This window comes from Camelina sativa, chromosome 5, assembly GCF_030686135.1.
Source record: "Camelina sativa cultivar CO46 ecotype springtype chromosome 5, ASM3068613v1".
Classification (NCBI taxonomy): domain Eukaryota; kingdom Viridiplantae; phylum Streptophyta; class Magnoliopsida; order Brassicales; family Brassicaceae; genus Camelina; species Camelina sativa.
In genome coordinates, this window is record NC_141884.1 from 3,876,150 (window position 1) to 3,894,298 (window position 18,149).

At 36.5% G+C, this 18,149-nt stretch overlaps 5 protein-coding genes across 8 annotated transcripts; all 5 read right to left on the reverse strand.

Annotated features, from left to right (window-relative positions):
- Positions 1–1,178: 1,178 nt before the first annotated feature.
- On the reverse strand, positions 1,179–6,062 carry LOC104785349 (uncharacterized). Of its 3 annotated transcripts, none has more exons than XM_010510544.3 (11): positions 5,626–6,062; positions 5,224–5,332; positions 4,999–5,128; positions 4,291–4,608; positions 3,844–4,023; positions 3,660–3,752; positions 3,383–3,565; positions 3,201–3,303; positions 2,941–3,114; positions 2,408–2,838; positions 1,179–2,313 (listed from the first exon to the last, which is right to left on the reverse strand). In XM_010510544.3, exons 4-11 carry the CDS (start codon positions 4,531–4,533, stop codon positions 1,399–1,401), a joined length of 2,322 nt encoding a protein of 773 aa, XP_010508846.2. In that variant the 5' UTR covers positions 4,534–4,608; positions 4,999–5,128; positions 5,224–5,332; positions 5,626–6,062; the 3' UTR covers positions 1,179–1,398. The 3 variants fall into 3 exon arrangements, with proteins under 3 accessions (XP_010508846.2, XP_087308107.1, XP_010508847.2); XM_087451981.1 differs by having other exon boundaries at positions 4,999–5,134; positions 5,626–6,030; XM_010510545.3 differs by having other exon boundaries at positions 5,495–5,626.
- A 1,519-nt stretch (positions 6,063–7,581) lies between these two features.
- LOC104785351 (small ribosomal subunit protein eS26y) lies at positions 7,582–9,010 on the reverse strand. Its single transcript, XM_010510546.3, has 5 exons — positions 8,865–9,010; positions 8,664–8,756; positions 8,475–8,559; positions 8,224–8,357; positions 7,582–7,819 (listed from the first exon to the last, which is right to left on the reverse strand). Exons 1-5 carry the CDS (start codon positions 8,865–8,867, stop codon positions 7,739–7,741), a joined length of 396 nt encoding a protein of 131 aa, XP_010508848.1. The 5' UTR covers positions 8,868–9,010; the 3' UTR covers positions 7,582–7,738.
- A 1,357-nt stretch (positions 9,011–10,367) lies between these two features.
- On the reverse strand, positions 10,368–11,710 carry LOC104785352 (mitogen-activated protein kinase kinase kinase 20-like). Its single transcript, XM_010510547.3, has one exon. It carries the CDS (start codon positions 11,635–11,637, stop codon positions 10,750–10,752), a length of 888 nt encoding a protein of 295 aa, XP_010508849.1. The 5' UTR covers positions 11,638–11,710; the 3' UTR covers positions 10,368–10,749.
- Positions 11,711–12,446: 736 nt separating this feature from the next.
- LOC104785353 (uroporphyrinogen decarboxylase 2, chloroplastic) lies at positions 12,447–14,729 on the reverse strand. Its single transcript, XM_010510549.3, has 6 exons — positions 14,474–14,729; positions 13,926–14,050; positions 13,727–13,837; positions 13,433–13,621; positions 13,234–13,359; positions 12,447–13,147 (listed from the first exon to the last, which is right to left on the reverse strand). The coding sequence occupies exons 1-6, from the start codon at positions 14,580–14,582 to the stop codon at positions 12,632–12,634; spliced, it is 1,176 nt and encodes a 391-aa protein (XP_010508851.1). The 5' UTR covers positions 14,583–14,729; the 3' UTR covers positions 12,447–12,631.
- A 170-nt stretch (positions 14,730–14,899) lies between these two features.
- LOC104785354 (WEB family protein At2g40480) lies at positions 14,900–17,366 on the reverse strand. Of its 2 annotated transcripts, none has more exons than XM_010510551.3 (2): positions 16,561–17,366; positions 14,900–16,359 (listed from the first exon to the last, which is right to left on the reverse strand). In XM_010510551.3, the coding sequence occupies exons 1-2, from the start codon at positions 16,831–16,833 to the stop codon at positions 15,067–15,069; spliced, it is 1,566 nt and encodes a 521-aa protein (XP_010508853.1). In that variant the 5' UTR covers positions 16,834–17,366; the 3' UTR covers positions 14,900–15,066. The 2 variants fall into 2 exon arrangements, with proteins under 2 accessions (XP_010508853.1, XP_010508852.1); XM_010510550.3 differs by having other exon boundaries at positions 14,900–16,374; positions 16,561–17,245.
- Between the last annotated feature and the right edge of the window lie 783 nt (positions 17,367–18,149).

Consider the following 18,149-nt stretch of genomic DNA (forward strand, 5'->3'; position numbering starts at 1 on the left):
TGGATTCTTTCTCATTTATCTCCTAAGTCCTCCTTTGTTTCCTTTTACAAAAGATGAGGACTAAAGACACAATCAATCAGACGTTATCACTCTTTAAAAAGTTACAATAGATGCACACTATTGATTTTGGTTTGTAACCGTAATGAGATGGAATACTATAACTCCAAACCAAGTACTGAGAGAAGGGTGATTTAAAATTATATTATCGTCTGTTATCAAAGAGTAACGTAAATATCGGAGTCACGTGCTATATCATTTGGTCAGTGCCGACTGAAGAGGTAGGTCGAACAGCGAAAAACTCTTTTATAAAACTGTTCCCTATTTTAAAAATAAAAAGCATGGAGGTTCGAACCTCGTAAGGTTATTATAAATAACTATACTTTGTATATAATTAGAAGTATATATAATAATTAACGACACAACATTCTAGCACGTAAGAAGTGAATAATTGCGTTTTGCTTATCTTGTAATGATCATGTCTCGCTTCGAAATGCATTATACAAGTTAATATAAACATGTTACTGATTGTTAAAACTAGACACGTATGTATGCATTGGGATCCGATCCTAATATATAATTAGAGAAAGGCAAGTGAGAACCATTAGCAAATTGTGAAAACCATTACCAACTTAAATAGTTTCAACAAATAAGATTAATCTATGTGTCACCGACTCACTTATCTATAATAATTTTCCTAACTTGGTGTATACATATGCCACTAACCCAAATTGTCGTCATAATTTTACAAATGTATATTTGATCTTTAATCAACCTAATTATTGCACAATAGAGAATCGCTCTATATAATACAGGAAAGATCTTATGAAGATGATAGTAATAATTAATTTTAGGATATACTATATATGTGAGAGAGGTGACGTAATGCTTTGGAAGTATATCGTCATATTCATATACATAGGATATCTCAATATGGATAAGACTTAAGTGTCATAAAAAGATCTCAGGTTGGGCCCTTAACTCCACTAACAAGTAACAACAACAACAACGACAACAACTTCTCTATCAGTATGGATCAGTCATCAAACTAAAGTTGCTTCCGAGACAGCGTCATGGCAATGTAATAAATCTCATTTTTTTTTAGGATTTTCGATTTACTCTAATTGACCAAAAGTACAATAATGATCATCAAGAATATGCAAAGAGCTAATATCAGATTCTTTGTTTTTCTGTTCAACGAATTAAGAGAGACCTCTCAATGAATTATGGGTCAACAGAATTACATTCCTAATGAGTCCTAAAATGAAACATCCATATGCTTCAACCTCCATTTACCACCATTAAAAAAAAAAACTAAAAAAAAAAACTCTTTCTCATTGTTTGCTGTTGGTAGGTATGTGAAGTTATGATAAAAAAAAGGTTTTAGCCTAAGAGACCAATTCAAGGATTCTGTTTGAACAGTTGAGTCTGGGATGCTGAGTTCACTGTGCTCGGTTTGCTACTGAAACTACCATTGTAAGATTGTTGAGTCTGAGATGCTGAGTTCACTGTGCTCGGTTTGCTACTGAAGTTACCATTGTAAGATTGTTGAGTCTGAGATACTGAGTTCACTGTGCTCGGTTTGCTACTGAAACTACCATTGTAAGATTGTTGAGTCTGAGATGCTGAGTTCACTGTGCTCGGCTTGATACTGAACCTACCATTGTAAGATTGTTGAGTCTGAGCTGCTGAGTTCACTGTGCTCGGTTTGATACTGATCCTACCATTGTAAGATTGTTGATTCTGAGCTGCTGAGTTCACTGTGCTCGGTTTGATACTGAACCTACCATTGTAAGATTGTAGAGTCTGAGATGCTGAGTTCACTGTGCTTGGTTTGATACTGAACTTACCAGTGTAAGATTGTTGAGTCTGATATGCTGAGTTCACAGTGCTTGGTTTGCTACTGAACCCATCAGTGTAAGATTGTTGACTCTGAGACGCTGAGTTCACTGTGCTTGGTCTGCTAGAGAACCTACTACCAGTGTAAGATTGTTGACTCTGAGATGCTGAGTTCACTGTGCTTGGTGTGCTACTGAAACTATTAGTGTAAAATTGTTGAGTCTGATATGCTGCGTTCACTGTGCCTGGTGTAATACTGAACCCATCAGTGTAAGATTGTTGACTCTGAGACGCTGAGTTCACTGTGCTTGGTCTGCTACTGAACCTACTACCAGTGTAAGATTGTTGACTCTGAGATGCTGAGCTCACTGTACTTGGTGTGCTACTGAAACTATTAGTGTAAGATTGTTGAGTCTGATATGCTGCGTTCACTGTGCTTGGTGTAATACTGAACCTATCAGTGTAAGATTGTTGACTCTGCAAAAAAAAAACCCCCGATGGATCATACAATTCAGAAACAAATTATTTTCTATAATAGGAATACAAGTTAAAGAGTAAACGGTGAATGTACCATTTCAGGAATGTAAGTGCCCGTTCCTCTTGATTTCTGCATGTTCTGCATCGACGTTGAACCATCCGGATTCGTCCAATATAGAACATTCTTTTGATCGGTCACAGACCAATTGACAACGTCCCAAGAACTCGTTTCTTGACCCTGAGGGATCCAGCTATACTGATACTCACCGTGAAACCATTTCCCGTACACAAGACTTCTATAGTATCCTTCAAAATCTCCTCTAAGATCAGATAATTCTGTTCTTCCAGTGCCAAAAGCGATGAGAGGTTCTGCTACGTCTTGTCTCTGTCCCTTACCGTTCCTATCCAATGTATTGCGAAAGAACTTCTCCAGTTTCCAACCCATGGTTTCTCCAGGTACTGAAAGTATATCTCTTAGCCTTTGAACTCCCAGAGTAAAAGCATGTCTTAGACGTGGGACATTTCCTAAACAAGATTGGACAAAAGATAGAAAACTATTACTTGAGAGACCAATCATGAGCTTCGTTTTGGTCTTGTGGCAATAGAAATCTCTGGTCAATGGGGTACCTTGTGAGACGCTACGTCCAAGGTTGTTACTGTGTTTCAGAGGATCCAGTATGTTGAAATGTTTCACAGGAAATATCTGTCTGTTAGCTTCGACAACTTTAGTTTGAACCGAATATGTCTCCACGCATTCTCTGAAGAACTTCTCATTTAGGACTACTTCATGATCTCCGGTTCCTGAAGGCACAACAACAAATATTTTTATTTTTATTTACAAATTTAAGGGAAACAGAAGAGAATTGTCTATTTCTAAGCATCATTACCCGTAATATCTGGAAGAGATGATATCGGGACCGGACCAGTGACCGTGATGCAGTAATTTTCCCAATCAAATGATGCATAGTAATCCAAGAACTTGAACAGTACCTGTAGATGATAGATTTAGCCTGTTAATCTTGGAAGCAATATCTCAAATAAGCTCAGAATTTTTTAAAAAAATGCTTACTGCTAAAGGGCCAGACAATGATGAATAAGAACTGTTGATGATGTACAAGACGAGTACTGCCAATGCATATGTTGAGATCAAACCAGTGTTGGCACCAAGAAGACGGCTTTCATAATAGCACCAGGCCTTAATCAAAATGATGCTACGTTTGAACAGATGGTCTCTTCCAAATTTTTGATCAACCTAACAAAGCAACAAAAATCAAAGATTTTACCAAATCAGTTAAGGATAAGATGATGGAAGAAGTAAATATAAGCCGAATCTATTAGGTATTTACCTGCTCGAGAAAACATAAAGCGCATAGTCCCGCCATTTGATTAAAGGAGATATCCACAGCAATGTTCTTGATATTGAATTTGATGACCTTGACCTTCCATCGAAAATGTCAAATGAGCGGCATAAGCATGAAAATAAGTTTTCTTGAAACGCATAAGTCAAAACAAAGAAGGAAGCAAGCAAACCTGTGCTTGGATATACTGAACACCAGTTACTTGGAAATCGGATGCTCCCCCTTCAGCTCTAAGCATACTACACAATGCTTCAGCCAAGTCCTCCTCCGTATCTTGAGTAGTTAGGACTGTCAGATCAATATCTCCATCTGGGAGATAGGTTTTTAGTGGCACCGAACCAAATAAAAAGACCTGGTAAATACAATTCCACAATTAAGCTACAATTTGATTAAGTTAAAAGAGGAACAGACAGATAAACCATATGCAAGAAAACTAATAGTCCTGACTCTGAATCTAACCATACAGCAAGAAACCTTAAGCACTTTAACGAAATAAAACGGGTCAAATCTTCTTATACAACACCGCAACTAAACATCATCTGATACAATATTCATAAGAAGTGGGGACTGATATAAACCTCATCAAACAAAATATCCACTAGAGCACCAAAGTTCTTACCTCAATTCCAAGACGATCCTTGATAAGATTCTGGATATAAGCAATGATCTCATTCCTACTTCTGTCTGAAAGATAGATTGGTTGGATGACACATAGTATCTCCTGAACCCTTTCCTCAGCCATCATCCACAATTCTCCATCTATAGGCACTGTTGATAGCGAAAGGGAGGACGATGGGGAGGATGCTGATGACGAGGATGAAGACGAAGAAGAGACTGGAAACCTCTCTTGAATAGCAGCCATTTGAACAAAAAGCTCCAATCACCCCCCCCCCCCCCCCAACGAGCTTACTTATATGACAGTGACAGATCAAAACATCTACAAAAGTACAAACCATAGAAAAAAAATGAGAAAAATCATGGCTTTATTGCAACATTGAAATCAAAACACTCCTCAAAGGACAACAACTCCAAGCAAAAGGAATGAAAACAAAGTAGAAATTGATTGGTCACACACAAATTGAATCACCAGAGATCAGAGAAAGAACAAAATCTTTGATTGGATTTCTCAACTCCACCAATAAATGCTTCAAGAAAAAATCTAGAGAGTAAATTACATTCTAGCTAAAGCATGACAAGAAAATCAAAAACAAAGCAAGTCAATGATAAATGGAATAGTAAATGCCATGTTAGGTATCCCCTACTGTCTTAGCTTCCTGAAAGCCAAACACACCCAACCAAAGAATAAAAATCGAAACTTTAAAAATACCCAAAAGGAATTTGACATAAAAGATTCTGATCCTCTCGCTTTAACCCAGCTTCCCACGCCAATGATTGCAACAAAACCAAAAACTAAAGCTTTCGAAATCTCAATTTCATCTTCTTCTTTGTTTTTCTCTCTACAACTCAAATAGAAAAAACAAAAAAAAAACAACCTTGTCAACCTCGTGAAAATATATATATATATTCAGAGTTGTAAGTATCGGAAAAGTACCTATGCTTTAAGTCCAAGTGTCAAAGGAGGCTCCTTTGAACAAATCCGTGATAAACCCAACCAAGTGGCCTTTAACTCATCCTCTGCAACTCAGACGATGAAACCAAAACTGAACAAAAAAAAGATCAACACTTGTTAACAATTCTAGGGTTAAATATGATTGTAAAGCACTAAGCATTTGTATTCCAAACCCAAAAAGTGAAATTTCACGCGTAAACAAAAAAAAAAAAAAGGTGTCGCCTTTTAATTCACCAACTCATTAAAAACTCACAAGTAATCAAAGAATTAAAAGCCAAATTGAAACAGTGAAGCGAGTAAAAATCTTAATTGAAACCAATGGTGATTAGCTTAACAGTGTAATTAGATCAGCTAAAAGAGGAAAAACAAAAGAGAGAGACTCACTGAGAAAAAGACCGGCGAAGAAAAAGAGAGAGAGCTCAACAAGAGAAGGAGAATGAAACGATCACCAGAGAAAAAATATTGAAAAGTCAATGAAATTTATGGAAGGTTCGTAGACATTTTATAGTCATACAAAATTTAATAACAATGACCCAAAAAAACTAATAAAGTTGCAATTTTTAATTTGAATAGCATTGACTCCACAAAATTACAGCCAGAGAAAGAAAAAAAAAAAAAGTTCTGCGTTTTTTTCTCCGTCGTCGTCGTCTTCCTCTGAAGTTCTAAGAATGAAGACAAAAAAGAAAGAAGAAAAAATAACGCCCAAAAAAAAAAGCTAAAAGGGTAATGAGAAAGGAGACGACAAAATAGTCGATATCTACCGAGTGTAAAGGATACTACTCTACTCTTAAGAGTATTGGATAATGAGAGATTTTGTGTTTGGATTATACCTATTCCAGCCTTAAAGTATATAGTATTATTATTTTTCTTTTCTTTTTAAGTCTAATGTATTTGTTTTTTTCAAAAATGTTATGAGATCCAACCATTTTTTTTAATACATCAGTATTTGTTTCCTAAAAGTTAATAAATTTTAAGACTTATAAACTTTTAAAATTACGAAAGAAACGTTAAAAAAAATCCGTTAGTTTACTTTACACACACGCTAGTTTTACCGGAAAAGAAAAAGAACATGATCACTAGTAAATTTAGAATTTTTAAAAATTAAGCTAAAAATGTCAACGTTGAGTAACGTCCGACATTAAGATTAAAGAAAATGAAAGTTTGCGATATTTATGTTTTAGTTAGTTAAAAACCGTTATTTTAGTTTATATACACGCTTGTTTTATCTGAAAAATAATCATTGAATTTTAAACTTTCTATATTTGCATAGATTTTATGCTTGCAAAAATTAATGTTAAGTAAAAACGTCGAGTTAAAGTTAAAAAACAAATATTTTCTCTGATTTTTATGTTTTCCTCTAAAAACCCCAAACTCAAACCGATTATGCCAAATATAATTATTTCTACTCGAACTTGAGTTCAATCCTATAAGTACAAGTCGACTCGTTTATAGGAAAAGACTAAATGATATTTAGTTTACACACGGTAATTTTATCGAATATTTTCTCAACCTTTTCAATTCGTAAAATAATCAACCAACTTTAAAATTGTTAACTAGTTTTCTAAGTTTGCTTTGATTTCACAAAAATACGTTCTTACAAAGTTAATTTTAAATTTTAAATAAAAATGCCCAATGTTAATAAAAGCAAAAGTTATAACTTTGTCAGCCCAGATTTTCTAATGTTGTATGTTAGTTGCTTGAGAGTTTTCAAAATTTTGGTAACTAAAACTAAATTACTGTATGTTTTAAACTTTATATTCAATATTGATTTCCAAAAAACTTTTAGATATTTTTCCTATTATCACAAAAGGCTAGACAGAATACCTGAAATAGTGATATTGATACGATAAATTACCTTTTTGAAATAAGGATTACCTAATATTTTCAGAATATATGCAGCTATTTGTCCTAGAAACATATATTATACAATGTAATTTATCCAAAAATATGTGAAGTTTTATTCAGATTTTTTTATAAAGTCGAAAATATAAGGCAACAGCAACAAGAAAAAAGTAGAAAATATAAGAATTTAGTGGGATAGGTCCAGGCCGCATATCGATTGCATAGGCCCAGGCCGCATATCGATTGCATAGGCCCATAGCTGTCTATAGGGATAGAAGCCTCAAAACGAAGGGTATTTGATTTAACCCCGACTTTTTTTTTAAGTGAAATCTCAAATCTGTACTGTACTGAAGAGCAAGCTTTCCACAAACGCCACAAGAAGATTTAGTTAGCAGTAGAAATCAAAACACATGAAATGCAAACAAAAGCATTCATTAAGCATTAAGCATCAAGCATCTAGTTAAACTAGAAAAAAAGCAGATTGCAAAACTGGGGATATAGAGGTGCCAAAAACAAAGTTGAATCAACTACTGAAATAGTTTGACAGGATTCACACGATCAACATAGTAATATGATTTAAACCAGAGAGAAACATCCTCAAAAACGCAACAACTAGAACATATAAGAAAACAAGAGAGAGCGCTGCTTGCAGTCTTCAGACACGGGGTGCAGCTGCAGCTCCAGGACCAGCTGGACGAGGGGCCTGTCCTGGTTGTCCAGGCTTGGGAGCATCATCCTGATGATCATCAATGTGAAATAACCATTCAGTTAGTACAAGAGCAAATCATTCAAACAGAAATAGATAGAACATAATAGTCTCACTGAAAGCAGTATTGTTAAGAATTAAGTGAAGGTAGTAAGCATGCTTCTTAATCAACTTCCACAAGGCTATTTTGAAACAGATAGTATAGTTCAAATGGTAACAGGAATGTTAAGATAATCTTAACGCACATCTATAAAATTTGGCAATGCAAGATTCAAACTACACATTGTACAATACAAGTCTTTGGTAACCACATTTACTTCAAACTATATCTTCGTACTCAGAGACAAGTCGCACATTTCTGATCCTAACACAAATGAAGTAAGCTTAACCAAAGGATCATTGAGTTGAGGAAATACAGAGAGAGAGAGGATTACCTTGCGTCTGACAAAACGAGGTGGAGGAGTACGGACCCTACGGTTGGTGCGGGATCGAACTCTCACAACATGAGAGTGGATAGCACAAGAGACACAGTACTGAGTCTTTGCATACAGCTTAGGTAAGGTGTATCCTACAAGTCATAATTCAATCAAGTTGCAAATCTCAGGACGATGCAATCCAGAAAAATCAAAACTTTAAAGGGAAATGTTAATGTAGATTAAACAAAAGAGAGAAATGAAAAGGATACCATCGTAGACACTGGCTTCCTGAACATCTCTGATAGCAGCCTGCTCAACAATGTTCCTCACAATGAACCTCTTAATGGCCTTGTCCTAATCCAATGTTACATTCACCAACACAAGATCAAATCAAAATCTACATAGGATATGCTTTCATTAATGGAGATGGAGAAGCAAAAGGTGGTCAAAGAGAGTACCTTGGGACAACATTTGCCACAGTTGGAGCATCGGATTGGGTTGACGTGACCTCTGTTGTGCTTGTTCCTTCCACCGTTCCTACGCTTGAAAGTCTACAACACAACAAACAACAATGAAGATCATCAATTCTGAATCTTTCTTGATTTTTTGAATCTAAAAAGCAAAAACAAAGAGAGATCGAAGAAGACGATGAGTAGTACCATCTTTGGCTGTTCCTCTGTTCTCCTGTTGTGTGTCTGCTGCTGCCTCCTAGGGTTTACTCTCTTCTCATCGATCTCCTCATCTAATTTCAGATTTGATCTCTTTATTGTTACTTCTTGGGCCTCAAAATATGATGGGCTTTTAACATATACTGGGCTTAGGCTTTATTTTCTCTTTTGTCTTAAAAATAATTTTATTGTGTGTTTAGTTTTCTCATTCCAACACGCTCTAACTCTAACATTGGTCCTACTCCAAACCTCATTGTCATGTAAAACTGTCAAGTAAGACCTTGTGTTCTTCTTCTTTGTTTTTGTTTTTTTTTTTTTTTTTCAGGATGATAAAATGCTTTCAATTAACATGCATTAAAAAAAGTTACAAATATATGATATCGGATCATATAGTTTTTGAAAGTAGAGAAATAGTATATCAAACAAAGTAGAATCTAGAAAAGAGAAAGTTAGGAGCTCAAGAAAATAATTCTCTAGCGACTTTAGGAACAACCACCTCGGCCACCATGACCATGTTTACCATATTAGTGCCATAAGAAAAAAGCCCATTAGCCCATGTGTTTAGAGTTTTCATCAAGATAGATTATTATACAAACTTGTGTAGTGTGAAAAAAGAAAGATATCTTTGGGAGTTGCCTCTTGTGGTAACTTTCTTTTTATCATATTAAGAGATCAATCACAAAATCATTTGGATCTTGGTGACAACCTAAAGTCTCTTTTCTTTAGTTTCTTTACACAATAAAGCTCCTTCATGAGCTATCTCATTTCTTAGCTTATATCTATTTTAATAAAGATTGAATTTCTTGTTTTGAGATTGTCAACATATCACGCCCACCTACCATAGTCCATTGCATTTCTTGGGATCTTTGAGTAGGCTTGATTGTCAGTTTCTACTTCCTCCCCGGATCCTTTGAGAGGATTCATCATCCATTTCGTAACCATATATTCCCATGTCGAAGGCAGCAAATTGATTGCTTACTAAGACACTATCCCTCACTCTCACAGTTTCATTTACCAATGAAACCGAACTTGGGGGAGTAGTCGGGACAGTTGCCGTGGATGGAGAAGAGGACACACTAAAGCTTCAAACGACGATGGGAGAGAGGTGATGGTAATAGCTTGTGTAACAGCACTTTGAAAGACTATAGGAGTAGTTTCTACATTCTTAGAGACAATTTGTAGAATATGAAGAGAGCCAGATGATGGGTTAGTGTTGGCGTTTACTAATGCAGTAGTAGGATGAAAATCGTTGGTGTTTACTTAGTAGTGTTGGCTTTTACTAAGAGCATGAAGAGAGCCAGATGATGGGTTACTGATGGCGTTTACTAAGAGCATGGGTAAGTGTTTCTTTTGTTGTTTTTAATTTCCAACACAATCACAGTTACTTTTTTTCCAACAAAATCAAGCGTACCCGTAACAAAATAGAAGAAGATATATTGATAGATATAATCTAGCACTAGCAGAAACAAATCTGAATTAATGGAGAGAGCAATATTAGAGTAAACTTGAATTAATTTTGTTAACACAAAATATATGAATACATTCTTCGATAGAATATGACAATATGCAGGACTTAATTATATATATAACTAGCAAACTGATACAAAACATGAAGGAGTGCTTAACAGCACAGCACACATGCACACTGATAAACTTATTTAAAGACATAAACACTGACTTAAGAGTACTTTTCTTCCGATGCAAGCATTAGAAACCAACCAAACCTCTAAATCAGATAAAAGTTATGTAAATTGAAATCACCAGATGGAAGTCGTTGCTCTCGATTGCAGTCATCTCACGACTCTTATTTATTTGAATTGAAAGAACAAAAGAGATAGATGTCATATATCACAGCAGATGAAGAGAGGATCAAGGATCAGGTTAAGAGAAGTTTCGAGAGACTAGGAACCAACAAGCTAGATATCTTCTTTTCCGCTTCTGTGATCGTTCTTCCTGTAATGAAAGGATGGTTCAAAAGCGCAGCTGCGGTGGGCCTGCGTGGATGAATGTCAAAGCACCGCCACACGAAATCTCTAGCCTCTGGAGAGATATCTCGACCACGCAACTTCCACTCGTAAAACTCATCAAATAACTCCTGGATAGCTATAGCTCCAAACATCTCATAAACCACACACCCTATAGCATACACATCAAGGTTTGAATGGATGATTAGTCCGTTTGGCGCAAAAGACTCTGGTGGCAGATACTTAGCCGTACCAATGGACATGTAATCATAATCGAAATCAGGTTCCTTGGATGAACTGAAATAAGCAAGCTTGAGATCCCACGGCTCTCCAGGAGTTGTCGAAGGGAAGAGGAGAATATTGGATGGCTTGAGGTCACAGTGAACGTAACCATAGGAGTGAAGAGCCACGAGTCCTTCTAGGATCATACGAGCCGCACGTCGGATCAAAGACTCAGGTATCGTCTGTGATCTCCTACGGGAACCGTAGATCATCTTATTGAGGTTACCTTGGGAGGCGTACTCCATAAAGATCGAGTAGCATTGGGAGGGTTTGGTTTGGAAGTGAAGAGTGTTTGAGGCGTTGACGATGCGAGGATGATCGCGGAAACGATGCATGATCCTGAGCTCCTTGTCGAGAATGTTTCTGAGATGCATAGGCGATGACTTCTTCGCCCAAAGTCTGGAGTTGGAGTCCTTCACAAGAGAGACGTAACCGAAGCTTCCACTGCCAAGAAAAGAGATTGTTGTCAGCGAAGACTTGTCCACAATCCAATCATCATCTCTGCAAATTTGCTCCATCGTCAAAGTAAAGCTCTCTTACGTCTTCGATACTCTTTAGGGTTTTCTCTATTTTTTTTTTGTGATCTGAGTAACTAATGTGTGATCGATCACCACTCACACTATTTATAAGCGTGGTGGTGGGTTTGTTGTCAATTGGTACTATGCCATCTTTTCCTTTTTTCCATTTGCGAAATCATATTAAAATTAATTGAATTTAGTGTTTTAATTTATCATCCAATCCTAGCTTTAATATTGAAATAAATATAAAGATAAATATTTAGATACAATATAAATACATTTAATAAGTTTTTACTATACATATATTTTTTCTTTTGATTTTTTTAATTTTGATATAAATTTGATCACCAATTTTTGTATTACATGGCTTCAACAGCCCTTTTTCTTATTAGTTTCCTATTTCTCTTTTTGTAAAGTTACTGTTCCCATTTTTTAAAATAAAAAGTTTCCTTTTCTCTGTCATATTGCTTGTTTTTTCCTATCATCTTTAATTTCCTTACAAATTCTGACAGCTGTTATTTGCTGCATGTTAATACCAAAATCAAGCCAAAAAGATTAAGTGTAATAAAGGAAAAAATTTAGGTGCAAAATTTTCTTTATTACAAAATCTAACCATAACCATAACCATAACCATAACCATAACCATAACCAAACGAACAATCACAAGGTGCTCATTAGTCATAAATAACCGAATACCAAATGCTCTTTGTTTAAGGGTTTAGGGATGTATATGGGTGTACTTTTGGCTTTCTGTAACACCTCCCTTTGCTTTGTTTAGCGACAAGCTGAATAGATCATTCTCAAACAACTTTGGAAGACAAAGAGGCTACAATACATATATGAATATCAATATCCATTGCAAGTTAATCACTATTCTCTTAGTCTACAAAAAAAATTACAGTTAAAATATAAAAATACACATCTCAAATGAGAAAGAAAAAAAAAACAGATGAAAGCCGAAGTGAAGAACAAAGCATACTCTTCGCTCTTTTTCTTAATATCTAATTCCTTGTGCAACCTCAAAGAAGTGTGCAACGTTCTCTTCAGGGGTTCCAACTTTGATACCATGTCCCAAGTTGAGAATGTGTTTATCTCTCCCAGCTTTCTTCACAGTATCATGAATCCGGCTTGTGATAAATTCTTTCGATCCGAACAGAACTCCCGGATCCACGTTTCCTTGAACCGCTATGTCTCTTCCTAGCCGGTCTCTTCCTTCAGCCATGTCCACAGTCCAGTCCAAGCTCACAACATCAACACCGGTCCTAGCAAGTCTCTCAAGCAGACCTCCTGATCCGCTTGCATACAGTATGAGAGGTAAGTTCGGGTGAGTTTGTTTCACAGCTTCCACAATCTGTTTAAGATAAGGTAAGCTAAACTGCTCAAAATCCACAGGGCTAAGCTCGGTAGCCCAAGAGTCAAATATTTGCACAGCTTGAGCTCCACTATCCGCTTGATAACGTATGTAAGTGATCATCGAGGTTGTGAACTTCTGGAGCAAAGCATGTAGAACCTGAGCAGAAAGAAAGAAAGAAAAAAACTTTCAATCTCTGAGATATTTACCAAGTTTTCAAGTTCTACAATTGTTTACAGACTCACCTTGGGTTGAGAAAAAGCTAATCTTTTAATCTGTGTGAAGTTCTTAGATGAGCCACCTTCGATTACATACGAAGAGAGAGTAAATGGAGCTCCAACAAAACCAAGAACCGCAGACTCATTTCCCACCTGAAACAATATCATATTCTTCAGTTTAAGAGCATTTTGTTGCTTTAGCCTTCAATAATCACACTATTAGTACCTCATTTCTTAATCTTTTGAGTGCTTCTCCAACATATGGAACAGATTCCTCTGGTATGAACTCCCTAACTTGAGCAACATCAGCAGCTGATTGCGGCGGGTTGAAGATGATAGGACCTTTTCCTTTAACAATGTCGAAAGGTATGTTCATTCCAGACAATGGAGTGAGAATGTCTGAGAACAAAATCACCTTTTCATACATTTTAAAAAGAAACAGATATGTCAACTTGAGAGATCATAAAATGTAAAAACACCAAATGAAATGGACAAAAAAAAGAAGAAGTAACTAACTCACCCCATCTGGCTTAAACACCTTCCATGGCTGCAGAGAAATTTCAACAACAAGATCCGCATTCTCTGATCTATCTCGGAAAGAAGGATATTTCTCACAGAGAGTTTGATAACTCTGTATCATCAAATTAATCAAACACTCAGGAGTCAGGACACACACAACTTCGAAAAAGGCCAAAAAAAAAAAAAAAGGAGGATTATACCTTCATGTACCTCCCAGCTTGCCTCATAAGCCAAACCGGAGGTCTATCAACAACTTCACCTTTAACAGCTCTTAGAAGAAGAGGCTCACTGGTTGCCGAGAGTTTACGCTCGGTTACAGTGGTTCCTACACAAAGATTTTGAATCCCATTAAGTCATAAAAATTAAGACGACATTACACAATCCATAAGCTTCTGCACGTTCCATGATCAGACTCAATTTAGGAGAAACTAAACTAATAACAGAAAGCAATACACTTTACTTCAGAAACAAGCACGAGAGAGGATCATACACTGTTATCAGCTTTATGCAGAACAAACTCGCAAAATCCTAAATTTTTTAACCAGATTACCATTGAAACCATCTATTAAATGCATAACAGAGTAACTAAAACAATTCAAGTACTATAAGAAAGACCCAATTCACTTCCCAATTAGTCGAAAAGAGAGAAATTTTGTGGGAAATTTCGTAACTTTACAAGTACCCAGATATTAACTCATCAAAAACTTCATCACAATGAATCAAAATTGAGGGTTTTAGAGATAAGTACCCTCGACGGAACAACGAATTAACCGAGAAGACTTGGGTGATTTTCTGGGAGAGATGGAGAGAAGAGTAGACGAAGAAAGAGATGAAGTAGAGACTTGGAGGATTGACATTTTTTCAGATCTCCGAGATAAAACTCTCAAAGAAAGCTTTTCTAGCAAGAGGTCAAGGTGTTGTTGTTATACTCTGCTTTAAGATTCGAGATGGTGTGTTCACAACGTCTTGGACGAAGAAGAAGAAGATAGAAAAGTTCTGATGATAAGAGAGATCTGCTGACGTGGATTTAATTTTGCCTAGTCAGCAACCATGTCTGCCACGTCATTATTTGGTTTATTCTTACCATCTTGGTTAAAATTGGTTCGGTTTCACTTTTCAACTCCAATTCTGCAATTTTTTTTTTTGACGATAAAATTAGATTCAAACCATAATGTTTTTATTTAATTGTATGTTTATTTCTGAAAAACAACAAATGTAAAGACATGTAAAAGCAATCACACACCACATCAAAACAAAATAAAAAAAAAAACAATTACAAGCAAATAATTAAGGACTAAAAAATAGAAATAGTGGGAAAGGTGTTGTTTGTTTTTAAAAGCTTTATTTTTTCTTGCTTTGCTTCTGCAATGGAAGTGTAATGTGTATAAAACCAAACTTTCTCCTCTGCGTGACATACTGTTTCTCTTCATGTACCTCCTCTTTCTCTGCTCGTGTCGAAAACTTTACATCTTGCTTCAACTCCTTCAACATTTGGCTCAAGTTCGCATTCCGCCTCGGGATTTGTCCTTCATGGCTCTGCCTCTCAGGAACAACAACAACGTCTTCCTTTGGAACTTGCTTACGTCTTAGAACATCGCGCATTGAGACATTAGACTTTAACACTGGCTTTGGTATATTGTCATCATGCTGCGGCTCATGGTGCTTGTTCAAATGGCTGAAGAAGGAGCGTCGTGTATGATGATGATTCAAAGGTGTAAACTTATCGCCTTTTGTCCACCCGCGGAATGCATTTTCAGCTGCAAGTTGCTTCACGTTAGCAATCTCTACTCTGTTTAACGCAGCTTCTAAAGCTTGTTTGCTTTGTTTAACTCCTTCAGTAGCTTCCTCAAGCTTCTTCAAAACCCTTCTGCTTGTGGTATTATCAAAGTCAGTATTATCGATCCTTAGCCCTTTCGGTGTTACAGGAGATCTCGGAGGCTCTGGAAAGCAAAAATCTGAATCATCATCGTCTTGGCTTTCACCGTTGGATGATAACATAGTTATTTCAGCTAACGCAAGTGCTTCAGCTGCTCTTGCAGCTTCTTCCATTTTTCTAGCAGCAACTAATCTCATCTCTGCTGTTCTCAGACAGTTCTTGTTCTGCTGGTTTAAACCCGTTTCATCTGTTTCAGCAGCAACCATCTTAACCTGTTCCCTTAGTGGCTCATCTGCAACAACCTGTGGTTTAACCTTGATCCGACTCAGCTCCTCAGCTAGAGATAACGGTCCTCCTCCAAACCCATACGTTAGCTTCGCCCGTGTCTTCTCAAGGAAACCTTTTTCTTCTTTCATTTTCTTATTCAAAGACTCGACAGAGGATTGGATCATTACAAGATCATTCATGGTTTTACCAAGATTCATCTTGGCTTGCTTCAGTTCCATTAAGATCAGATCAGGAGATGACATGGGATTATGGTGATGGCGATGCTCATCGTTCATCTCTTTAATGTCTGAACTGAGATGTTCAGTGCATCTCAGGGCTTCTTGCTGAAGCTGCCGCTTCAAATCTTCAACGATCCTTTTAGTCGATCCAAGTGCTTCTAGAACATCCAGAGTTTCTAGCTCTTTCACTATCAGATCCTTCTCTAGCTCCGCTGCATGCTCTTCCATTCTCTTTATGTCAAATTCTCCATTCTGAACATTAACAAACTAAGAAATATGAAAACCGTATCAAAACTCTTAATCCAACTGCACAAACATCTCAATTTTTTGACATGTTTTTACAGAAATCATGAAACTTTACTCAACTGCAGTTAAAAGACCTCAAGAACAATGGACAATGGTCACAATCAAAGTGTTTGTATGTAAGAAACTGAGAAAAAGAACAAAACTTACGAAACTGTCTTCAAGCTTGAAAGGAACCCAAGAACCACGACCACCGAATCGGGTCACAGCTTCCTGAACTGACCTGAACGGAGGAGACGTATCTATTTCAGCTCTCAACCCAACTCTCCTAATCCCAGGCACGTTAGAAACACCAACGGGATCAACACAGAACCCGAAATTCTCAGACCCGGGTTGGATCATCACCTCATGGATCCCAGGCGTACCCGGAACCGCCTCGGCCACAGTATGATAATGCTGATGCTCCCCCTCTTCCTCTGCCATCGCCAACACAAAGAAGTATGAACTGTTGTAGAATTCATGAAAGGTAAAGGATTTAAAGAGAAGACCTTTACACTAATCATAATTAATGAAATTACAAAAGAGAGAAAGAAAGAAAGAAAGAAAAAAAAGAAAAGCAAAAGAGCTTTTTTGAAGAAGGTATCGAAATGATTGTGCTTTTTCTCGTTACAGAGTCACACCACCACCACTGCACTACACTACCCACCACTCGGAGAGTGTTAAGAAGAGAGAGTGATCTTAACGAGATGATTACGTGGCGAGTTCTTATTTGTGCTGTGAAGCAAGGTTCACGTAAGAACGGTTGTATGGGATGGTTGACTACTTTGACTGATTACTTAAAATTTGGGCCGTTGATTGCGGAGGTAACGCGGATAAAAAAGATATTGGGAATTGCAGTTTCTTTCCTCTGTTTACCTTTTTTTTTTATGTAAAGGCAAAAGAGATTGCACTATTGCAGGCAGGGACCAAATCAATCTAACGACGACGTTTACGCTGCCGACGCTTGATCCCACCCCACGGATCTTTTGTTTTCACGATGTTTTTATCTTCCTTTTTTGATTAGGAAGTAATTAATGGGCCATAAGCCCATACTTTTTGTTGTGTTTTAATTATTTAAGAAAACAAAGTTGACCAACAAAAAAAAAACTAATTTTAAGAAGAATGAATCCTCAATTTCTTATCATGAAAGTATAAATAGAATCATATTAAATGTTATCAAAGAGTATCTATTTTTCCATATTATTGGTGAAGTTATTATCATTGGTGAAAAATAAATATTAGAACAATAAAATTGACATTATCTAGTAAATTAAATGCAGCAAGAATAATTGTTATATTAATTTTTGGTACGCAGGATAATTAATAATCACAACCACCTTATCTTTCTCTATGTTTATGATTTCTCTCTTTTTTTATTTTGTTTATGGGGGTCACTTCCGTATATAAGTGGAACCTTGCATTGCATCCATTATTTTATTTTGTCTGATTCGATATCTCAAGATGAAAGTTTTACACCATATAAATCAAACCATGATTAGTGGCAGCAATCAAGTCCGGAACGAACTCATTACAACGTACCTCGGTTTTTAACTTTTTATTGAATTGATTTTGTGGGGATTAAACCATATCTTAGTTTAAAAATATTTGTTATTTATTATTTGGGTATATAAAGACACTAAATGGATGAAGATGCTACACGTACGTGCCAAATATAGTACACTGGCTTTACAAAACAACAAAATCAAAAAGCTATATCCTAGAGATGACGACGAATATATAGCGAAAGCTAGCACGAAACA